Source organism: Pagrus major, chromosome 15 (genome assembly GCF_040436345.1).
Source record: "Pagrus major chromosome 15, Pma_NU_1.0".
NCBI lineage: Eukaryota > Metazoa > Chordata > Actinopteri > Spariformes > Sparidae > Pagrus > Pagrus major.
This window is the reverse complement of record NC_133229.1, coordinates 15,650,700-15,676,256: the sequence shown is the minus strand read 5'-3', so window position 1 is coordinate 15,676,256 and position 25,557 is coordinate 15,650,700. Positions and strand designations below refer to the sequence as shown.

Below are 25,557 nucleotides of genomic sequence, written 5' to 3'. Positions count from 1 at the left end.
CTTTTTTTGGCATTTGGTAACATCTAATTATCTTGTTCTGGTCTACCTGAGGGGAGCAGACATAATGTAACGACACATATAGACATGACTCAGGCTTTCCTCACCTCCACACACTCAGATGCAGACTGGATAATGTGTCTGGAGCTGTCAACATTAAGCACAGACTGTGTTTAGGAGCAGATTATCTTGATCTGTGGCTTATTCCGGCCTCAACCACAAAGAGCTGTTGTGTCTTGGACAAGGCAGACTGGTGATGAAACTCATCTGGTTTGTAGCACAGTACGAAATCTGCTGAGGATAACAATGAGCAACATCTCTGCTTTATTGTATCCTGTCAGAAGTCCTACCTGTGCTCATCACCCACCTCATCCCCTCAGGAGGATCTGAATACTAGTACTTTAGGCGCCACCTGCTGGCCATGTTTTGCCTGCAGCTAAAAAGTGGCTAATTCAGTGATTTATACAACATTATGTAATGCTGAATCATTTTAATGAGATAAGTGGTCACATTTAAACACAAATTAGGATTAACTGTGTGACCGTTTTATGCTCAAACTACATTTTGTAGGTGAAGTTCATATATCTTGTAGAAGAGCTAAATGTTTTAAGTTTGAGTGTTTACTTTGCGGAGGAAAGGACATTGGATCAAAGTTCAAGGAATGTGTTGCACTATTTAATGTTAGGGAAACATGTGTTCTTACCAGCTATTCTGTCCTTTTGGGAAAAAAAAAATCTTAATTCTTCTCTCTCAAAAATTCTGCCACATTTGTTAGTGATGGGTGAAGCGATGTGTATCTGCTCTGGGAGGAATGCAAACTGTCTGATGGCATGACTGATTGTGTGCCTGAGTCACCGCCGAGGAGGACAGAAAGGAAGGAAGAAATCATTAGACCACAAAGTCAAAAGTCACACAGAGGTCTCTGACATAATGTGGCTGCTTTAGATTTTCCCAGCATATGTCACATGTTAGATTAACAACATCTAGTCACAACCTTAATCACTCTTTTAGATTCTGTGGGTTGCACTTAGGAAAAAAAACAACGAAATCCTTATTTTACCAAAATGCCTATCGAGTCAGACTCATGCACTATATCACATGCATAAATATTCTTGTATATTTCTTCTCATCAGTGTGAACTTAAACACATATACAGAACATACTTTATATACTGTGCACACATATCTGTACAGTGTGCGTTTGGGGACATTAGTACTGTCTGATGTATTATTAATAAATGGGTGTGGCAGGACCACCTATGTGACTGCTATATTATAAGTGGTGTAACTAGTTAAAGATACTAATCTGGGATTAATGGGACTGATACAGCAAGTTTTTACTAATGCTTTGCCCAAAATATCTTCACAGTATTGTCTAACTCAGTGTCACCTTGATGTCTTTACACATGCAGCACCATGTCCTAAGTGGCAGGTTATCTAACATATAATCATCTCTGCATACAAATACAAATATGTTCCAGCTGAAAGAAAAAAATGTTCGAAGTCTCAGCTGTCGAAATGTTATAATAAGACTAAATATATGATTTATTAATTATTACATGGTTATTGTGACTGTTCTTGTTTCAGGATATACATCTGTATTTTTGTCTGCCACAGCAGAGTGCAGAGACTGTCAGACAGGGGGAACTGGATTCTGCTGTAATAAACTCTGTGAGGTGGATGCGTATCTTTGTGTGTGTGTGAGTGAACTCATTGTCTGCATGCTAATGAGCTGTATTCTCTGGATCCAGTTCTTGCCTCTTTTACTATAAAGACCTTGTTTTCAAGTGGAAAACCGACACTGAACAGTGGAAACTGAACTTGTCTCAATTAAATAACAATGGTAACTCACCACCCGGGTAGATACCTGAGCTACTGCAGAGGTGTACTGAGAGAGCAAAAGTGAATGTGGATGAATGCAATGCCAAATTGTCTGTGCTAGAAGATTATTACTATGATACTTTAAGCTGCTGCACAAAGCCTACTTGGAGCTAACATGATCAGACTCATTAAATCCTGGTTTAAACTCTTACTGGACATCTAAAATCGGTTTCTATGCATATATTGTTTTAGTCCTATGTACATTTCAGTTGAGAAACAGGTCGTCTTGTGGTGTTGGTGAACAAATATATGACAGAAAGTGTTCTCTGTAGACTATCTACACAAGACAGACCAAAAATAGACTCGCTAATGGTCTCATAATGGCTACGTATGGTCGCTAAACAAAATTTTTAATCTTGCATAGATGTTGTCTTTGGTGCCTCATTAAAACCTTTTTGACTGCTTTTATTTAATTTAAGTGTTTGTTGTTGTCAGACAATTGTGTTGTTGTTTTCATTGTAAGTTTCTATCACCTAACTATTAATATGTAGACTTGGTTCACATATGTTCTGGTCTTATCGTTGGTTGTTTTTGTGTGGACCCGACGTTGTGTAAGCCAATGTGGATCCGAATAAAGAATAAAGCTGGAGATACGAAGCACAGATCATCATTTGATAAGGAAGATTTCAGACAGACAGCTATATTAGACATGTGGTTCCCATCTTAGGGGTGCCACAGAACCCTTACAGTAACTGAACAGAACTTTTTCACAGCCCACGGGTGAAATTAATAACACTATTAATTGCTCCATTCCAACTAATCTATTGTCCCATATGTGCTTTTCATGCAAACTCCCATCCACCCCTGCCTTTTATTCTAGCTTTATTTGATTCGTATTTATCTTTTCCTAATACTGACTTGTTTTAACATGCTGACTTGTTTTGTGTCTGTGTACAACTACTCCACGTGCCTTAAATTGGCCCCCGGGGACAAATAAAGTATTTTGAATTGAATTGAATTGCCAGATGTTGTCTGCTATGACAAAGGCCTATAAATCTGATTCATTTGGCAATGATAAAGAAAGAAGATGGCTTATAACATAAAATGAAGGAAAAGAAACATGCTCTTCATGTCCTTGAGTAATATTTCAGTCTTATTCTTTTGGGCTCTTTTCATTTCCCAGTATGGTTACCAGCTGATAAAAATACAATTACCTGGGACCAGAATATCAAGTAAACCTGCCATACAGCAAGTTATTTTCAGGGCGTCAGTTGCAGTTCAAACCCAGGACTCAGACTTTCGGTGAAACTGGTTTTTAGAAGAGGAGACTTTCTGTGAGCCCCGTTTTTGAAAACAGCATTTCCTGAATTTCACTTCAATAGATCCATTTAGCTTTCTTGTTTGTGGAGACTGAGCTTTCATTTCTGTAGCCCGACCTGTACATGTAAACAAAACATTTTGAATTATTAATCAAAGAGGCGAGGCAGTGAATCATCACTGTAGTGCCAGAGAATGTACTCGACAGTTTCTGAAGGAAATACATAAATCACCCTTGCGAATGGAAGTTGCTTGAAGGCAGAGCTCAAATGCAACAGCCTCATCAGTCACAACTTTTTACTAATAACTGCTTCTGTGAAATGCCTCTCAAAATTATATGTTGCTTTTTGTTACAGTTTCGTTTCCTTGGTGACGCACCCTAATTCTGCAACTAGCTGGGTCTCCTAGGGATAAGCACACTGAGTGCTTGCAGCTGAGATAGACATCAGTGAAGCAAGTGTAGGCCTATGAGTCGGACTTCCCCAATTCCTCACCAGCTGAGCGATACTGTGTCCTCGACAGTTGCCACATCTTCACAGTCGAATGAATCTCTAAACTATCTGTAAATGCGGCACGCAACTGATACAGAAGTTGGATTTCCTCACGCACGCAAGTAGAAAACACCCCTGCAATACTGACAGGGAACCACTGAGCTTCACACTCTGTGGTCTGTCAGTAGTGTCCTGATAGTGATGCCTTATTTCACCCTGATTCTTCTCCCATGTATTGTTTGACAAGTGTGATGGGCATATTTATGTGCACAAAGGCAAATCTGAGGCTGCTTTTCTTCCTCCCCCTGTGGTATGAGAGCCTGAGCTGATGTGTGGTGGGCAGATGAAACAACAGTGTTGACAGTATCTGCTTATCTGCTGGCTTTGACCCGACGGGAGCAAGGCCATGGCTGGATGCGCCTCCCTTATCACCATATCTACGTCTGCGGGGGCCAACCCAGGACCGCTGGCCAAGCTTTTTTTTTTTTTTTTTTTTTTTGCACCACCATGGCTCCGGGTTTCAGGTGGGCTTTTTGTTCCTTGTGCAGGCAGAATGCAGGCTGTGGGCTAAGGAACAATACTGTGTTCACAGAGCAGGGAAGAAACTGCACGTAGCGAGCTTCCCATCATATTATGCAAGGGAACTACATGTTACCTCTGTTTCCAACCCAAGTGTGGATGTCTTCCTCTGTATACATGTCGGCAGAAAGAAACAACCATTCAGAGTTCATGTGCCTCTGCCAAATCAAATAAACGACAGCATTTATGTAATGAACTGACTCTGAAGGTCATCCAGGTCATTGTTGTTGTTTTCTTTTTTGTCAGTCGGAAAGTTTATTCAAACTGTTAATCATGAACTTGTCTCCATGAGTACAAAAAGTACACAAGTGTCTGACAAAATTACGTAAAAATAAGGAAAGAAAAATCAATTAAAAATGGTGATGTTGCATTTTAAAGGGACACTATGTGGTTTTGGAGAAGAAATAATGATAATAAAAGAAATAAAATATACAATAATCTCTATTATATTGTAGTATCCTGATTTACTGAGAATATCTTTACTTGTTGCTTACTATGTACTTTTGAAGAAGAAATTCAAAGTCAGAATTTTAGTATTTACAATATTAATGAAGTAATAATGACAATATAAACGATGAGAGTTTGTTTATTTAGTTTGTTTAGACATAAAACAATGAAGATCTTTCTCTTCTCTTTAAATTTCTTCCCCAAAACTACATAGTGCACCTTTAATTGAGGTTATGCAACTGTACAAAAAGGAAAACATGAAATAAATCACTAGTTAACCATTCTAACTCCTCTCCACAGAAAATTTCATGATGTGTAACGCTTGAATAAAACCAGTAAGGTCTACGGGTCCAAGGTTGATGTGATAATACGTGTGTGTAGTAACTTTTTTAATCCTGGTGCACATTCTGTTCAAGCTCACAGCAGAGACACATAGAGGAGAGGAGTGAATCATAGAGGTAGGTCCCTGTTTGAGCTTCTTATTATAGAAAAATTACTATAAGCTGCAGACCATTCATTTATGTTTTATTATAATATGCAAGAACATGATATTTTGATATTCTTTAAGAGCGAGGTAGGCATAAATGCACCACATGCAAATGGGAATGGAAACATTCTATCTGAAGTTAAACTCGTACAGTAATTTATGACAATTGTTGATTTCCTTTAGAGGCAGTTGTTATCTGTCCATACAGCTAGTTTTATGTCACACACTCCTTCCTCTGCTGCAGCTGTGTGTTGGACTTTGCTCACTGATTATTCACTCACATGTCGTGCCAATAAGGTCGACAAAAGAGAACTCTTTTCCAAAGATGTTTAATGATTAAGTCTGCCAGTAGATTTTATCCCCTTCTTTTTTACTAAAACTTAAAAAGAACACAACATGTAGGCACTAAATGTCAGATAACAAGGTAATTATTAACCAATACAAACCAAACTTTGTGTGTGCAATAACCTGATGCTTTATGACTGCTTATCATACTGTGATTGATAATGGAAAATAGGAATGAAGACACATGATTTCATAACAAAGTGTACAACCTAAACAGTCTTAAGGACATGTCTGTTTATCATTTCAGCTTAGCATCAATAATATATTCTGAGAGTTAATATTGCTATCAGATAACAACATTAGTTTATCAAGGTAATAAGACAAGATTGATTTTAAGATGTTATAATGAAAAATCTGAAGAATCAGTGATCAATGTAATGTAACAACTCATACAGTTAACAAGAGCTCAAAAACTGGCTTTCATTCTTCTAGATGGACTAGACTTTAATGCAGATTCTCTGTCTTACAGCAGAAGGCCTGGGGACAAGTAGACAAAAACTTGCAAAACAGTGCAACGTCACTCTTAACAGATTATCAATATAAAATTTCAGGATGCTGGGGCCTGAACCCAGTAACATGAATTTGACATCCATCAGTTTTGGAGGAGGTCACCCAGAGAGAAATGCATGTCACAGAATTTCATTGTAATGAAAAAATGATTTTTAAGGTTTCATTTGCGCCAGAATAACAAATCAGACGTATTTACAGTGTATTTTGAGTTTGACGCGTATGAAACCCGGAACCTTTTCGCTGTGGAGACTGAGCCCGCACGGTATGTTTTGACGGTTACACCAGCGAGCTGTCAAGCCAGCAGAAGTGGCTCCCTTGCTTCTTACCTGTGCAGTAAGGTCTCTATGAACAATTTTGTGTTTATTTAGAAAGAAAATGTTAATGTTACGGGTTGTTGTGATACCGTAATGCTTAGACTGAACAATGAAATGTGTTTTAACCGTTTAACCTTGACAGGTAACTTTGTTTTGAGTGTTAGCACATCGTTGGGGCGACTTTCGGCTAGCACCAGGACTTTGTCATTGGCAGCTAATTAACGTAATTCATCTTGATCATGAAAACGTGGTATATTTAAGAATGGTGCATGCTTTAGACCCCGACTGATGTGATGATGTGTTTTGGTTTCATAGAGCTGCTGTTACTCTGTGACTGTTGGCTAACACCCTCGCTTAGTGATTACTATGTTGATCCAATCATCTAAGCTAGCTGGTCAGCCAGTCTTAACGTAGTTCCTGGTAAACAGCATGCAGCAGATAGTTGACTTTGCAGACAGACACTCCTTCTCTTATCAAGCAATCTATTATGTTAGCCACCCTTTATCATAGCGTTTGCTTAAGCAACAGTGACCCAAAAATAAAAGCAGGACAGAGGTGAAATGCTGAGTTAAAGGCTATGGTCACTGTACACACAGCACAAGGTGTTCTCGATTCACACGTTTCGAGGACACACAGGGAGCATGTCCAAACATTGATTAGAGAATGTTTTCTTTTTAGAGAAGCCACTCTTCGCTGTGTCCTTGTACTTCACATTGAGTCACCAGACTCTTTACAATCTGTATTTTCTCTTAGTACGTTTTTGAAACCAGTGAAGTCTTTACTCACCAACTGCTCCAGTCTGCCATTGAGAAGTTCCTATCTGTTTTTTTTACCAGCTGTTTGTGTCACTAACTAATTGTTTTTGAAATAAAACACAAAATATGTCCATTTTTCATATTTGGACTGGTGTCAGCTTATTATGAGCTAAATTTTGTAACTGAGTTAGTGTTAATATTTTACTCAGTATCATCTGATTGTTTCTTGTTGCTGGTCATAGTTATGCTACTTAGGAACCATGATGAGAGCACGGTAATATTTAACTCCAACACAGAATGTTTATGAAGTCATTAGCTTAAAACTTGTAATTTCTGTCCATTTCCTACAGGCCTGCAGGATGGCCCAGGCAGACAGCAAGGTGCTGGTTCTGGGAGCGTTGGCTGGAGTGGCTGGCATTAGTTTGGCAGTAGTGTGTTACCAGGGCTTTAGGTCAAGACGAAGAGCTTCGTGTCCAGGGGTCTACCTCAACCGCTCTAATGGCCAGGGGACTGGACTCATGATGGTGGATGGTCCAGGTCTGCCGAGGGGTCAGGTCGAGGTGCTGGAGCGCCTTGAGGCCCTGATCCAGTGCGTGTCGGAGCTGAAGGATGAGATGAAGTCGTTGAAGAACGCTCTGCCAACACTGCAGGACCACGTCAGGGAGGAGCTGAGGGGACAGGATGAGGGGCGTCGAGTCAGCCCTCACCACAGGACCACACCAACACGAAGGAAAAGAGCTGCAGGAAGCCTGGCTGGACCCAGAGCTGGGGGTCGGAGCTCAGAGGAAGCAGAGAGTGAGGGAGGGTGAGTACCTTAAAAGTTCAGTATCTTCATGCCAACTGCAGTCTATTTCTACACTATTCACACATTAATTTTTACATACATGGATATGAATTTTTTCCCATTTCAACATGTAACTTTGATTCTGAGCCAGTCCACTGCCTATACACATGAATGACAAGAAAATTATACCTTTGGTGGTTATTAAATATACAGTATATTAGAAATAACATGGCTGTATAGTATTGAGTCTATATGAGTAACTCTGAGTTCTGATACTTGAATTTGCAAAATACACAGATTCACTAAGCTCCCATGCTTAATTTTTAAAACCTGTCTGTTGTCTGGTTAAAGTGCTTTGTCAGCCAAAAAGAAGAACTTTCACCCTGTGTCACTGTTATCTCAAGTTTCTGCAGTTTCCACAACACAAACAGAGGGATATGTCTTCTCTAGTATAATGCTCATGCTGATCGTACTTGATCAATTATGTAAGGTTATCGGCTGAGCAGTTCAGAGTCAGGACATCAAGTCAATAAGCTGCTGTTATTTCACCGTGCCAGATCAGATACGTACTGTGTGTGATCAACATTTCATATCTCCTGGTAATATGAACTGTTATTACCTTCGTCAAGGAGGTAACGTTTTCCCCCGTGTCTGCCACGTATTGGGGGAAAAAAAACCTGCTATTTATTTGTATTGTGAAATTATAGCTGACAAATAGAGACCATAATATGAAGTCACATTGCTTTGAATGACTTAATAAGCACAGCATCTACATACAGTACACTAGGTGGTGAAATGCACCTTTATAGCTCCAATCCGCACAATACACTTCGGTATGAATTTGTTTTCCTATTACTATCAGGAATGATACTTACACATCTATATAGTGAGGATACAGAGAGTCTGTGCGATTAAGAAAAAGTTATCATAGAGGTGGATTTGCTGTGCATGACTGCTTGTACTGTAGGTAATCCACTTACCAGTTTCTCTAAACTCTTGACTAATGAGTAGTTCATACCCAGATGTGAACGTCAAGGGGAAAATAAGTAAGTAATTGAGGGTGTGTTAAAGCCAGTCAGCAAAGGAACCTTGATGATAATATGTTGGTAAAAGGTGTTTATTGCTCTACAAAGACACATTTTACAAGACAAAATGCAGCCTGTGGTTTTCTTTGGTCCTGTAAGTCTTAAGATTTGAACTTAGATCAGAAAGATGTTAGATCAAAGTGTGAAGATTCATCAAATGCACCATTTCACATGCTTAAGATTTTTACTTTGATCAAGTTTAGAGTCGGTCACATGTTATATTAGCATGTAGATGCTCATATTAAATAAATGCAACTTTTACGGCCATTTTGCCAAACAGAGCTTGTAATACTTCAAGCAACATTCAGTAGAAATTGGCATTTTGTGCGATTTGGCGCCCTCCAGAGTGCAACACCACTGTCGTAAATACAAATCCCATGTCTCTAACAATTTGTCAGACATAGTATAGGCGCTAACTACAAACATTACTCATTACATCATAATTATGTTAGGTCTTGAGAACTTGTATTTTGAAGTAAACATGTATGTAACGCAGAAACAAGTGAGTAGGGGGCGGAGTGGCTGTGACAGAGACACCATTCACCATATTACAACATATAACAACATAACACATTTTACCATCAACATGATTTTGAAGCTGTTATTTTAAGGTGAAAAAGTTACATAATGTTGCTTTAAATAAATACATTTTTTAGGTCATTTTGCAGAAAGCGAGCTTATAATAATGTGCTTGTCATCGTTACAGTCTGTCCAGCAGACTTCACAGTTTATGGTACTAAGCTGCTGCTTGTAATTTGGCAGCGTAACAGCTGAGCAGATGTTGTAAAGGGTTTTAAAAATAGCTCTATATATCTACCTCTGGTGTATTTTTGTTACATTCTTTTGAAAACAAAACTCCTATAGATTTAGATCAGTATTCTGAATCTTTTTTTTCTTCTGTGATTTATCAATATGAGCATCAGCCAAAAAACTTCAGCAGGCTCCATACGTTTCTCAAGATAAACACAAAATAGAAGAACCACAGATGACTATCTCAAGCGGTGGTAAATTGTAAATTGAGCTCGTTAATTCCCTCTTTAGCAATATTATCTGTTGATCAGTATGTGCGTCAAAAATCCTGTGGCCCTCCTACTTTACCGGCTAAACTCGCTTGCTCATTTTATGTGCTAAATTACAGCTCTGGCAGTATGTACATTTGCCTTAGGTGCTGCAGAGAGCAGCAGACTAATCAAGCACCACATGCCCAGTCATCCACCTCCATCCTCAGCCAAATGCCTTGAACTGATGCCAGCCTTGGATAACATAAACAACAGATGTGTTTCTTTTGAATGGACTATCATTTTGAATCTCATGTCATAAAAGCAAATATCAATGGTTAAATGATGATGATTAAGCTGAGGCTTTAATGTTGTTCTTGGACGTGATTGAATATATTTTAAACACGCGATTCAAAAATTGTTCCAGATCAGAGACTGCTGAGTTTGGATACTGCAGCACTTTGCAACGTTGGATGGACATTTCGTCTTAATTAACCTGCATTAATCTATACTTTGTTTGTGTAGGAAGTAGTAGGGCGTGTGAAGTGCCAAGAAGACATCAAAACAATGCGTGCAGCCGCTTTCAAATCCTAACCACACAGTTTTTAGGTGTGCAGTGAGCCTTAGATCAGAGCTGTACAGCTCCTCCCCATCTCTGTTACTGTCCTCGCAATGATTAATCAGTTGCCTTGGAGCTATTTTTTTCAACTACACCAACATCAAGTAGGCCACCTGAACATCCAGTGCAACCAGGATTATTAATCAGTCGTGTGTTTTACAGTCTGTTTCGTCTAAGAATCACATTCCACGCAAAGGTTGGGTCAAGTCAGAGTTGTTTTTTGTTTGTTTTTAGTATTTTAACTATTTAAACGTCAGCTGTTATACATGTGTCCAGAAACATATATTGTTTGAAAAAGATGAATTGAAAACTTTCCTCAGTACTGCTGACTTAGCAAAACGCGTGACATAGTGACATTGAACTGAATATCCGGTATTTCAAGTCACGGACGTTTGTTGGCATTAGAGGTAAGACAGCTCGCAGACAGGTAATGCAACCATATCACATGAGTCGTCTTTCATTTCAGGTCGGCCTACCTCTACTTATGTTACCATCAGCCTCCTCATTGGCTCGAGGAGACGATGGAAGCGTAAGACTGCCCTCTAGCAGATGTGGTTCACAGGTTTTGAGTGACAGACGTCGGCCGCATCAAATGCTTTTAATTACAGCCCAGGTTATTAAGCTTTAGAAGAAATCACATCACGCACACACCTCCCATAATTAAAGAGCCCTTCCTGCCGCTCTGTTATTTGTAAGAGCAGTGGGTGTGAGGGGATAGTGGGAATGGCTGCAGTGAAAAAAATTCAGGCCCCTAGGGAATGTGTAGTGCTCCCCAGAGGAGCCAGTTACACCCCTAATCCTCACATCCATTTAAAGGGCTCTTCATGTCTGCTCTGCTGGCTGTGAAGTGTTCGGAGCACAATATCTCCATAAGAACTCAGATGCTGAGGGTTGGGTAATAGTCATTGCGTGTTTGTTGAAATCTAAAGCCTTAGGAATACATTTAAGATTAGCAAGATTAGTGTATTTGTGGCTTGATGCTAAATGCAAGTTTGCAAACATGTTGAAAAAGAAGAAGAAGCCATGTTTAGGTGTTTAGGTGTTGCATACAGTCAGCTCTTATAATAATCAGCAAGTGATAAATTGATAAATTAGAGAAAAATCTGAATTTAGGTAAAGAGAGGCTTTAGTGGGGCAGCAGAGTTCCAACAGGGGGCATCATGCAAGTATGAACAGAGCCTTCAACAAATCCTAATGCAAGCTCTGCTGCAGAACATGATGGATGCACATCACGAATAGGCAAAGGCTTGTGTTTAAACCCTTCTGGAGCTGATTTCTTTTGCATGCTTAATGGTTTTCTAACATTTGTGTTGAAATGTTTTTGTAGTTGCATAATTGCAGTTGATTAATGACATATAATAATACAATTTATTATTTTTATAAATCAGCTGTATCCTGTTTGTTTGTTAGACATTTCAAGTGTGACCACATTTTCTAAGATGACACTCTTCAACCTGAGTTTATGTAACTTCTGCAAAAATGTTCACAAGCAACAGAACAATTAGTGTGACATAATGGCAAAATTATTGAGCAGGGTGGCGTCGATCAAAACGGAAGAACATGTCACCCCACGCACTGAGAGGTTGAAAGTTCCAGCTGTTTATTCACTCTTCATGTGTCACAACGGCTTCCTCAGAGCTACCTCTCTGCAACTAAGGAGACCCATCAATCATCCTGTCTGTGCGCCAAGCTGTCAGAGGCCTCATTTAAAAGTGTCTTGTAGGAACTTGTAATTCCTAGAACAGTTCCCACTGAGTTTATTCACATCACGTCGCCGTAGCTCAAGGACATTACCACTTCTTTTTTCTATTTCCAACAAAATGTATGTTATTGGGTAGTTGTTGATTTAAGTAGATTTAAGCGGGAGTCTTGTTTAGAGACGGGCAAGCCTGATCAAACACACAGAGAAATGTTTAGAAAGAGAGAAAGGAGCTCATTGTCTGATTTGCGATTAAAAGCTTTAGTCTAACTTCCCTGTGACGTCATGGTACATGTTGCTCCACAGCTGTCTGTATCCAAGACATTCACGTCTATATCCTCAGATTCATACTTTACTGAAAGGCTTTGAGCCAAACAAACACATTTATTGAACTGCACACAATGTATACCGTGCATAGCAGCCATGTTCAGCTGTCTGATGAGTCAGTTTGAGTCTGACCACCCACACCTCCCAACCACAACCTCAAGTGCAAAAGGATCCCTCATGTAAGTATTGGCATCAATGACTCGTTGATATTGCCCCCCTGAAATGTTTTCTATTTTCTGTGATACATTAAAGCAGCTATAATCAATATTTTTTAGCAATGAATCACATGCCTACATGCATGTCTAATGGGTCACTCTTAATGGAGTGATTTGTAAGATATGGCCAGAGGTTTTGTACAGTTTAAAACATTCAAAAGATAAGCTAACATTGTCAACAGACTGTGAAGAAAGAGCTGTGTTGATGTTATGTTGAAGACATTTATGTACTGTGTTGCAGAGAAGTTTACCGAAGTAAACATGCTAACCAGCGAGCCTCAGCCCATCCTGTCATATATTATCACTTTGTACAGGCAAGATCTGATGGCACCTGTAGTTTCAGCTTGGAGATATTCGACCGCTATTAGTGTAATAAACTCACAAAATAAACTCACAAAATGTCAACAACAAAAAAATTAACGTACTTCTATTTTCATTTCTTTGTTACCTTCTGAATTCAAGTTTCTTTTTTTTACCAAATTAAGATGGGCTAAATTGCCTCATTAACTCATCGTAAAACTAAATAAAACTAAGCAAAACAGTCTTGTTTTGTTTTCCACATCACTACTGGTTTTGTCCAAATAAATCCTCAATTCATAGAGTAAGATGTGAAAATATTCCGGGTCTACACGGCTTTGTCACCAGCTGCTGATGTCCAAATCTCTTTCTCCTCTGCTGCTTCATGCCTCTCCTGTCCCAGCCTGCCATTTCTTCTCATCCGCGGATTCACAGTCCTTGTCAGAGCCTCTGTTAATCGCCTCTGTACTGTATCCCCTGTCTTCAAACTGAGCCATGAGCTAATTAGCTAACGGTAGCTAGCTACCACCAAGGACAGCTAGCAAAGAGCAGCAAATGTCGATTACTCTGGTGACATGCTGCCCCCTATGTTTTTGGAGCTGTGTTCGAATTCTGTCCATATTTTACAAATACACCTTTAATGATGAGAATTGTTATCTGAGTTTCAGCTCTACGGAGCTCTTTAGCACCTAGCTCATTGTTTTGGTTTTCTGGTTCACAACTTTACTGTTTTGGTTCACTTTCAGTGAGTGTTGTTTTCACCTGCTGCTGCATGAAAATTATGAGCTTTCGTGTCCTTGGATGTTTGGCTATTTTGACACACAATGATATAATATTATTACCATTGTTAGAGGTGTAAACATGTCTTTAGGTCACTCTCACCAGCCATGACAGCCATGACATTTCTAAACAGGTCTCATCAGCATCCCATCTCCTGTTCACGTGTATTTTTTTTTTTACTTTTGGCAAAATACCAAGCCTAACGTAACTTGTGTACAGTTGTGGACAAACCCAAAAAAGTTTCCAAACTTGTTTCTTCCTCTTGCTATTTTAGGAACAAAGTGTTACAACTTCCTAACAGAAGTGCTATTTATAGATGAAGATGTGAGATGAATTCATGCATTCATTTTTGAATTTTTGTGTCGTCATGCGTCAGTGACAAAGGAATAACAGGTTATTTTCTTCCACACCCGTAGTACCCACTGCAATAAATTCCATAAAGTTTGGCGTTGTTAGGAACGTGTAGTCGTTGTCAGCTCGGTGGTTCACTGGTGGTGATTCAGTGGTGGTGGTTCAGTGGTGGTCGTTCAGTGGCTGATCAGTTAACATGTGAAGAGTTCATCCCTGTCCAGCCTTTTGGGAGGGATAGAGAATAAATAACTGGACTCTCTTCAGTCAGTCAGCCATTGTTGTAGAGCAGGCTTTCATTAGTCCTGTCACCACAGCTACACGGACTGAATAAGCTGCACTGCATGTTCCAAGGCCCTCTGATGTTGGGATGGTAACTCGGGTTTGTTTTGAACGGTGTAACCGCGGAGACAGCCATTGCTAAGCTCTATTGAGAGATCCCTTCATTGCCCCTTGGGGTCTGAATGGCTGATCTCCTCAAGTGAGCACACAGGCTGATGAAAATGAAGGTTAAAACTTTCCAGCTTTACATAACCCGTAGAGTGTTACAAGGTTGGACACAGCATGGGTAGATGTATTATACTGTTACTGTGGCAGTGTTTTCGACAAGTGACACAATTATTTATTCTGGCACTGACTGAGTTTTCCTTATTCTTCAGGGGTTTCTTCCAACTGTCAGTGCTGAAATACCTGTAGTATGTAAGAACAGCTATATTACTGGAATGCCATATTTAGAAAGTGTCTGCAGAGTTAAATACTGCATCTAACTATTATATTCATTATCAATTACCAGTAAAATACCACAAAATTACAAATTACCAGACCCCAAATGGATGTGATTTGGGCCTTAGACTCTCTGTTGGAACAAAACAGAACAATTGAAAAACATCACATGGGGCAATTCTTACAGAATCTATTGACTAAACAGGGCCAATCAATAAACTGAAAAAATAACTGACATATTATTTGAAAAATAAGATTTACAGTGATAGTAAATAGAGAAAAGCAACTCCTCTCATTTGATGAACAGATTGTTGGTTAGTATCTGACAAATGCTTTGACTACACCTTTCAATACAACAGAGTTGATGCCTGAAGAAACTGCATCAGCCTGCAGAAAATAAGATCATTTCTTGTCATGTGTGAGTCACAGGGGGGCTGTAGGTATATTATGTACCCAGTCAGTGTTCAAGTGCTAATGACAATATTTAGACCTGTTCTTTTGAAGATGGGCGCTCCTGCACTGCTTGTAAAATTGCAAGGATAATGATGGCTCCTGCACAACTATATATACACTACATGAACATGAACAGTAATACCAATAGATCCTTGGCTTCTTTATTCTTTCAACTCAAGTGATTCATGAGCCGTGGAATGGCGTGACAGGAATGCGCTGATCACTCAGTACTCTGCTGCCTGTCTCTCCAGCTCCACTGAGTAAATAACTGCAGGGAGGGAGGGAAAACGGACTGCTGAATGAATAAAAGGACAAAAGGATGAATGAATTAGGGAATGAATGAATGAATGAATGACACCAAGTCCAATAATGCATTTGTCTTGACAAAGTTAAAAGCCAAGTCTGGTTGTTGCAAGGCAGCGCTCTAGACTATGGTGCGAGCAGACGAAAAAGGAAGAGTAAACACGAAAGCACGTCCATTCAGATTTTTTTAAGCTGGGGTGTATTGGCCAATAAATGGTTTGAGCCTTGCCTTCAGGTTTTAGGGTTTACTCAGGAGTTAGTGCAGAGAGCAGGATTGTAGAAAGGCTTTGCACACTATCTCCAAATGATGGTAAAAAAAACAGATGGAGATTAAAATTAAGATAGTGTAAAGTCTAGTTTCTCTCACAGTTGCGGTGATTCTCCATTTCCTACAAAGCTACTGGTTTTGAATGATGTACAGTCCTTTGAGTTCTTATATTTCTATCACTAGATGTCTTGTCAAGCTCGCATTAGTTGGTCTTAAAAATGGCAGTTTTGAACTGACTTTTATCAAATGTTTTTGAAAAGAGAATATGTTACTTAACACAGTCTTACTTTTTACAATAAAAGGTTAAATACTAAAGCAATAAAATGCACCATTGCTCAGTTTGATAGTCGGGGGTAGTTGCACAACAGCCTCATTTGGTCTGGTCTTGGTCCGTAGCGACAAGCTTCTGCCACACAGCATGCTGTTGTGAAAATGGAGTGGTGGGTGAACATAGTCAAACTTTTAAAGCGATTCTGAAAAGAAAGTTGTTTTTTGCGTCTCATTCTCAGGTGACGGTCATTCTCTGGGAAACACTGTATGACCTGCAGTGAATGGAATGTCAATATTTTCAAACTTGACATACATTATGCTGTGACACTACTGAGTCAGATCCCTAACAGTATGACTCATATCTACAGTATTTGTGCTGCTGTTACACTTTGTTTTAGCATTTACCATGTGGTAATTATAACTTTCGGCCATAGTTGCCTCTGTTATATAGGCTCACTGTAAACCTGCATTAACTAATGTTTTGGCCACGATGGAGCAGAAAAAACAAGTCATTTGATCCATTGTTCATACTAGAACAACTTTAAAGCAGATTTATTTTCATTTAAACCACACAACCCTGGCATAAAATCACCTTTAACTTGCTTATTTACACACCAAGCACACAACAAGCAACGTCATATTCACTTTTCTTTTAGCTCTGTTTTGCTCTCCATCCACCCTGGAGGGAAATATCTGGCTGTTTAGCTGCTAAATACTCCACTTTGTCCACTTTGTGTGTCGCTAACTCAGTCCGTCTGCTTTAAGTGCTGAGCACGTGCAGTATTCTGCTGAAAACAGCTGCTTGCTGCTGAAAATGACATGAATGATGTGAAAGAGTAAAGCTGCCATAAAACCAAAACAATGAACTGAAATAAATTGAATTGCTCCATAGAGCTGAGATGTGCACGATTGGGTTTATTTCTCTTTTGGTTTGTCATTGTGAGCCAAACGTTCCACATTTACAAAGTCATGTGATCCATTGTTTATATGAAATTATTTAATCTAGCTGCTTAAAAGTATGTTTATTTTCATTGGCGTTAGAATGCAATTGGAATTGCAATGATATACTATGTTCTGTAAAATGGGACATAATTCCTTCATCTAACACACGGTTGCGGCTTTAGTTGAGTTGTTGACTTTGTCAACTGCGGTACGTTATTCTTGACAGTTCCCTTATTGACTGCAGCTCAAACGCTCTCATATTCCTCCTGTAATCACAGCACTCAGGGTTGAAGGTGTGTGTTGTGGGTGGGGTCAGGAAGCAGCCTCCGGCACGAGGCACCTGTTGGGTCCACAGTGTTTCTATCTGTGGCCCGCTCTGACACATCCCTCCAGAATCATGGCTCGCAGCCCAAAATATTCCACTAACCGCCAATGACGCACATGCAGCGGCTGCCAACACTTAATAGAGGCTTTTCATATTTTCACCCTCGTCTGTGTCTTTCATTTTTACCCATACTGTTAGTATAGCTGTTTTTTTACTGCTGCTTTTTAAGTGTTAGCTTAGGGTGTTTGTAGATACTTACACTGGTTGAAAAGACACCATAAAACATCTAATGCGAGTGTTGCGTGCCTCGCCCTGACAAACAAGTCTGCCTGTGTTCCCTGAAAAGCCTTCAGGTATTCACGTTAAGACGTCAAGCATTTCTTAACAGCTAGTGTTTATAAACAATTAAGTGACCCACATATGTAAACAAACTCTGTGCCATTTGTGTGTAAACAGTGAAGATTGTTCCTGTATAATCATCACCTGGCAGCAAACTGATTTAAAAAAGTTCTCGTTAAGACAGGATTTTGATTTATCTGAAAATCTTCTCAGCTGAGGTGTTTTCACTCTGCCTCACAAGTAGAGGATGGTTTTATGCTGAGTAAGTGGGACAGACTCCATCATCTTGTTACTGCCAACATTTAGGCTGTTTATTGATGCTTCCTGAGGCCATGTTGCACATCTTGCTGATGGCAGGATGGAGACAGTCTGGCCTGATAATAGAAACCACCTAGCTTTTCAGTTCTGCTTTCTAATCCACATCAGTGAAGTTTAATTGCACATGCTGACAGCTGACTGAAACTACACGTTGTGCCCTGTGTTTGCTTTCAGGTACATAACTGCACTGACAGACTCTGAGGAAGAAGAGCTAGGCAATGTAGAACAGAGGGATGAAGAACAACCAGCAGACAAGTTGTCCGACCTCCTGGAGAGGATCGACCGTTTGCATCAGGGCTCTGAATCTGACAAAAGGGAAAGTCTCAACGTGCTTATGGAGCAGAGAGAGGAGGTGTGTAACTCCTTTGATACATTCAGATGAAAGATGCTAGTAATCCTGTATCATGTCTTAACACTTTGATGTACTTCTGTAGTTTGGACAGAACTCAACATTTCTTTGGCGGCTAACCCGAGCGTACTGTGACGTTCATGACATCAGCTCCACTCTGGAGGAGAAGAAGACCCACGCAGAAACTGGTAATAGACTAAACCTCATATTATACCTCATTTACAAGGCATCCCTGTCTATATCGTCATAACCACAGCGGGTATACTGGCCAAACCCCCAAAATGTCAGTGTCTCATCTGGAAAACCCAGATCCATGCAAGTCTGTAATCCTGCAATGAGATCACTTGGTTTCAGTTGTCGGCCCACAAATGAATGACCGTAACAGAAATTATGTTTGGCAACTAACAAATTGCCTGTGGTTACAGTCTACATGCATGAGATGATTTCACTTTACATAGATTCCCTGTCCGTGCAGATGTTCACTAGAAGTGGATCAAGAATATTATAATTATATTTGAGTAATTCATGTTATTAAAGCAACACTATGCAACTTTTTACCTTTAAAATAACAGCTTCAAAATCATGTTGATGGTACAAGTATCTTGTAAGAGGGTGAATGGTGTCTCTGTCTCAGCCTCTCCGCCCCCCTATCACTTGTTTCTGCACTATGTAACTTCAGTGAGAGGGTAGGATCACAGCGTTACATACATGTTTACTTCAAGATACAAGTTCTCATCACGTAACATTGTTATCCGTATATTTCAGGTGAAAAGTGAGGATGGTCAAGTTTTTTCTCTATTTCTCCATTATTTATTCCGGCTATTCTCATAACCAAAACCTAATATGTCAAAACTGACTAATGTTAAGATTGCTATCCATTTAAGGTACCTTCATCAGTAATTGGGGGTCACTACTAACATCTTAAATCCAACTACACATGCTGCTGTCACTGTCAGCAGGCAGCAGCAGACACTAAGTTTCCACAGCAGTAATGGCAGTGACACTAGATGGCAGAACACACAAACCGGATTTGTTTGTAAAAACACAGTGCAGATGCTAAATGTACAACAACTGTAGAAAAGCCCCACATTAACCATCACATTATGTCCACTGATTATTAATTGTGGATAGATGACACTAATATTTACTGTCAAGTTACAAGTGAAGTCCTTGAGTGTGATCACCCGGTCTGCCTCAACAGATCCTAATTTTTCTGACGTTTTCTAGACTATATGATGAATTGATGTAAACTTTAAACTTGAAACTTTATTTATTTATATAGCACCTTTCATACATATGAAATGCAACACAAAGTGCTTTACAAGTTAAAATGTATGTATGTAAAACAATTTCCCAGACCAAAATTGGCAGTCATGAGAGACAGGTAGTGAAATCTTTGGTGGTCGATCATAAACAGTGTTCCTCGATTGCACTGTGAGACAACAAGTCCACTGACCAGCAGATTTAGAGCTTCAGCAACCAGAGCATCAAAGCGTCAGAAGTTGAGGACCAAAATCTTATAATGCGACCGATGTTGGCGTCCATGTTTACAAATCATCCTATTGAAAAAGGTTCTGTATTCAAATTAAAATCACTTTGAAAACGTTCTTTAGGATTTTTTGCAGTGTGTTTTAATGTGCTTCAGTGTGTCAGCTCTATGGCCAAAGCTTGTCTATTGTTTGACCACATCTGTGTTTGAAAAGTTTATATTTTCATCATAGCAATCCGATTTACCAAACATTCATCTGGCACGGCTCAAAATTGATATCCATCTCACACAGTCTGAAGGCACCTTTTTCCCTTTAAAAGCAGAGGACAAGTTCATTGTGCTTTTTTTTCCCTCAGACAGAGGCTGTTTGTGATTGTGCTGAAGTTCAGACTGGATTGACCTGTTTCTTTGTATTCCTTCCTCATCCATGTGCCTCTCATCAGAGGTGGTCAGGTACTTCCTACAAAGACACCTGTGTCAAAGCATTTGACGCTGTTAGCAACATGGGTATTTAAAGCATCAGGGCATCATATTTAACATTCATTTAGTTATTAATAGAGAGGATGGAATGTGACACTTTCCACTGAGTGATGAAGGATTTAAAACTGAGCTCCCTTCTTGGATTGTGTTTCATATAACTTATGTTTTTACCGCTTTAATCCAGTGCCTGCTGATGTTTCTTGATTTATGTGTATCCTGTTATGTTTTCTCAGTCAACACACACTCCACTAATCTCTTCTTTTGTCGTGTGAACAAAAGCATCTGGGGTGAATTGCGTATGTTGAGTTTGTGTTTCACTAGAGCATCATCTTTTCTATCTTCTCTTTCCTCCTAGGGAAGAAAGTTGGTGAGGAGGCAGTGACCCTGAACCCGACATGTGCTGAGAGTCATCAGTGGTAGGTTTGAGTTGTTTTTCCCTCCTTTCACATGTCATGGTTTAAAAGTTACTTTTTGGTCTGTTCAATTAAGTCTTTAGAGCTGCTATTTCGAAAAGTAAAGACACAGTTTGATCACCTGTGATTTGCCATCATTGAGTTCCAGTATGTGAATCACATATGGTTGAATTATAATCCGACTATCAGTGAATTCAGTGAGACAGAGTGAAAGCTTAAAAACAGGGACTTTCCCCAGATGAGTGGTGTTTTGAGTGACGTGTCGGCCTGAAGCAGCTGTTTGAGTGGATGTTTGACTTTGTTAGTTTAGCAAATGTAACTTGAATGAACCCAGAAATTAAAACACTTTGACTTAAAAGTACACTTTAGGGCCGATACTGATACTGAGCAATGGTAATCAAGAAGACAGATATTTGGAACCAGTATACATTTGCAGTAATAATGGAAATCTTGGTTTCAAAATCTAGAATAACTTGGTGCAATTTACTCGATTACGCAACTTACTCACTATACAATTTTGTCTGCCACGAGAGAAAAGGATGGTTAGCTGGCGATCCATTTCTATTATAGACTAAATGATTGAATAAGCTCACGTTTTGTCCTGTATTATTTGTGACTCTGAGGAAAACGGAAACAATCATTGCGCCAACAATAATACCACTTGGAAGAGGGTAGAGTCATATTCCATTTTCTGCTACCACTACATTTATTTGATAACATTAGTTACTAGTTACTTTACAGATTCAGATAATTCAGTGTTAACAGGCTATTATTTGTGACGTGTAAGCCATCAGATAACCACAGAGTGGTGACAACAGACAGGGAGAGGATGCTGCATCTGTGCCAAAGTAGCACATTTTTCTTTGTATTCACAGATTTGCCGTGCAGTTGCAATCACCTAATGACAATGCTGTTATAATAATCGGGCATATTTCCCAATGAATTTTTTAGGTACGTTGAGTGTTGTTACCTATCCATGTTATTTGTTAACTAATATTTAGTGAGTTGTCAAGATTTGTAGGATAATGTGCACTATTCATAATGCATACCGCAATGCCACAAAATTCAGTGGGAGTTAAAATCACCTTTGGTTATTGCAGAATGTGAGTTTACCTTATGCACGACTTTGTGCTCAATTTTGACTGTTTTCCTGAGTGTTTCCTTACCTTTAGACTAGCTTAGTTGTCTCACTTTAAACGTCAAGGTAACAAGCTGGAACATCTGTGGTTTTCAGCAGTGTTTTACAAACATGCATGTTTGACAGCTAATAGTAGCTTACCTTCACAAACATCTCCTTCCTGCAAATCACCCCCTCACCCCCTCACCCCCTCACCCCCCTGATAGCATCACATCCAGTTTGAGGAATGTAAACACAACCTGGGTTAACTTTGCTCAGATAGACTGACAGCTACACTGAAATAACTCATGTGATATATGACCTTCTGTTGTTGCAGTTGCTGTCCCTGTATGTTGGTTGTTGCTGCACAGCACGAGCTGTACATATTTCGTGGTTGGGGTTATGATACTGATACATATGGTGCCAAGGCATTGTCGTCCAACTCATAACATTTGTCTGCATTACTGTGTTCTTGTGGCTGTGGTTTATTGTCTGACTTTTTCCCCAGAATTTACAAACACAAATCTTCATGGTGTTTTTGTTGCATCGATCTGATTCTAGTGGACATTTCAAAATGGCTCATAATTCTCTCTCTGATTGGTCCTTCAGTTAAGGGGATTTTTTCCGATGTAGGTCATTCTCAGACAAAGGAAATCAGGCGAGCCTCCTCTCCCCGTGTATACCTCCCTGGCTGCTCTGTGACTCAGGGAAAAATCCCCTTGCTTTTAATTAGTTGTTCATAGTGGGCTTGATGGCACGAGTCCCGTTTGTATTTGTGCAGGCCCCAGTGGTGCATTCCTCATCTGAAACACTGCTCATGTCAAAACTTGACTGCTGATCATACATGGAATCCATGGCTGGAATAGAGAGATGAAGATTGCACCAGATGCAGCTCGGAGATCAGCTTGCAACTTCTGGGGGTTAAGAAACAACTGTAACATCTGCTTCAGATGCAGCTACAATAAAACTTTACAAAGCCCCTTTTATTGAACTCTTTTTGAGTCATGTTCAGCACTGAGCATATATGTATTCCATACAGTAAACTGCAAATGCTTATAGTTTCCCCAGTGTACATATTTGTTACCCTTTATTGCATTCCCTAAATGAGTGTCCTGTGTAATTGAGATCATGTGGTTACTCAGTAGACACGCGTATGAAGTTTTCTCATGGAAAACAGACCCAAACAACCTGCTCGAGCCAGCAGCCCTGTTTGCTCTCTTCGTTAGGGAATAATTAGCATTAGCTCATGCACATACCACAGCACTCGAGACGTCAAGTGAAATAGAAGGCCGTGTTTGTTTAGTTAATTAAGAGCAACAGCTTTAAAAAAGCTTAATGCCTAATCCTATATCCACTAATGGAATTTGTAAGATTCTTAAACCGAGCAGAAATGCTGTCTAAATTGAATGGACAGGGCAAAGTAGGTAAAGCCACACTTTGAGAAGGGAGGAGGCAGGGACTGGGACGGAGCCAGGCAGTGCTGCAAGGAAGTTTATGTCTGAGGTAACTGTTTACTTAGTGTACCGATGCCGTGAGAAAACTTGTCACCTGTTTTCCTGAATCCCGCCCAGCTTGTCACAATTTGGCAGATGTTTAGACGCACTGCCAGTCACTTCCTGCTCTGCCACTGAAATTACTGCATTAACTGAGACTACTTTGCATCGCCCAAGTGAATAGATGGCTTTTTTTTTTTTACTTTGCTTTGCCATCTACCCTAATTTTAATTATGTAGAGTTTGGAAAGGGTTTAAATGAATTTATGTAACAGCTTTTCTAGATCTACAAAAATAAAAATAAAGCCTGCACAACTGAAATGTGCACGCAAGAGCATTTTAATAAATAATTGGCCCAACAAAAAATTATTGTAGTATCAAAAATATATGCCGATACGATTTAACACCCACACATACTATAACTACTGTATGCTGTGTACTGTAAGTGCAGAGCTTTCACTCTTCTCAATCTTCCAGCTTGATGAGACAATAAAAAATGAGACCACAGTGTCCTGATCTGTCCCTGCATGAAGAGACCTGCTGTCGGATGCACTGTAACTAACAAAACAATTGTTTTAATGTGTCAATTTTTACACACCTAATCAAATGTGTTTATATATCGTCAGTATTGGTGTTACCAAAACAAGACCTGCACTGCTGATTCATTCTCAGTCTTCATGGTGCATTACCACAAAGCTGGCTACAGTCCTAGCAAGGCAGGTATAATTGGATGTTTACTTAAACCTTTAAATCAAAGTTACACGACACTCAAACGCTGTTGTTGTAAACCAGTTTTACAAATCTCCAATTACAGTGTCAAATCACAGCAAATTAATGTGCAAGTATATTATTATAGTATATTATATATATGTATATATATATATATATATATATATATATATATATATATATATATATATATATATATATATATATATATATATATATATACATACATATATATGTGTGTATATGTGTATATATATACATATTCATATTCATATTCATATTCAGACATTGTAGCTGGTAAACCACAGTGAACTGGTGCATATAACACAGACATCTTTGACTGACAGCTTAACAGGTAGGGTGAGGAGGACAGGCTCTGAAACCTGCTCTGTTGTATCTGTAGCTTGCAGGGCAAGTTGTAGATGTTGGTGAATACACTGTGTCTCTGTGAAAGGAACAGCCGCTTAAGGGCCAATTTAGTTTGAGTTTGGACCAATTTTTTTTTAACAGGCTCATGTAGCTTGCCAAATTTTTGATGAAGTGTTGAGGGACACACGCAGTTTATACTTTGTACTCATTAGTATTAGAGCCCGACCGATACTCAATATTAGGAGGTAAAAATTTTCGATATATGCACAGATTTACACACATTTTGGCAATGATCCCCTCAAATGTGGTTGTCAAACACTTAAAACAAAACGACAGCATGATATATTACAGTTAAACAATATAATTTACTGTCTAAAATGACAGCAGTGCACTGAAACAATAAACTTCACTAGGAATTTAATAATTCTGAATAATAAAGAAAGTTTTTATGTCAGCACATATCAACATATAGGCCAATACCAATGTATCTGTGATTCAATATCGATCGATAATATCACCCAACCAGATATCAGCCGGGCTCTAATCAGTATCACATAATTCATTGTGCATTGGGTGTCCTGCTTTGAGAGGGGGAGCAGGTGCAGCCTGGCCGTCGGGACCCTCCTTCGTGGGTTTTGCCCCAGCAAGGACCCAGCCTGTGGCACAACTAATGTAGTTACACAGTCATTGCATACTGTGAAGCATAACAATCCATAATTGATCACACTGTTTGCTAGTCAGCGCTAAACAGAAAGTACCACTGAGACTGATGAGAATGTGATTAGTTTCGGTCATAAACCGCAGCACTGACAAAGTGATCGTAATTCATACCACATTACAGGTGTGCTGCACAATGGCACCTTGTTAATCCTGAAGACTTACGATTATGATCATTATAATGATGTTATTGTGTCATGGGTTTGTATTATCTGCCGCACTATAATACTAAGAGTAATTGCCTTCT

General features: G+C 39.4%; 1 protein-coding gene across 3 annotated transcripts in view; it reads left to right on the top strand.

Moving 5' to 3' along the window:
* The first annotated feature begins 5,038 nt into the window (after window positions 1–5,038).
* The window catches only part of rmdn2 (regulator of microtubule dynamics 2), a 35,030-nt gene continuing 14,511 nt past the window's right edge, over window positions 5,039–25,557 (top strand). The window contains exons 1-5 of one of the 3 annotated variants that reach the window (XM_073481980.1): window positions 5,039–5,109; window positions 7,413–7,867; window positions 18,330–18,507; window positions 18,590–18,692; window positions 20,829–20,889. In XM_073481980.1, the coding sequence (XP_073338081.1) occupies window positions 7,422–7,867; window positions 18,330–18,507; window positions 18,590–18,692; window positions 20,829–20,889 (788 nt within the window). In that variant the 5' untranslated portion in view covers window positions 5,039–5,109; window positions 7,413–7,421. Of the gene's footprint in view, window positions 5,110–6,277; window positions 6,332–7,412; window positions 7,868–18,329; window positions 18,508–18,589; window positions 18,693–20,828; window positions 20,890–25,557 lie in introns of those variants that run through there. The other 2 variants (XM_073481982.1, XM_073481981.1) reach the window with 2 other exon arrangements.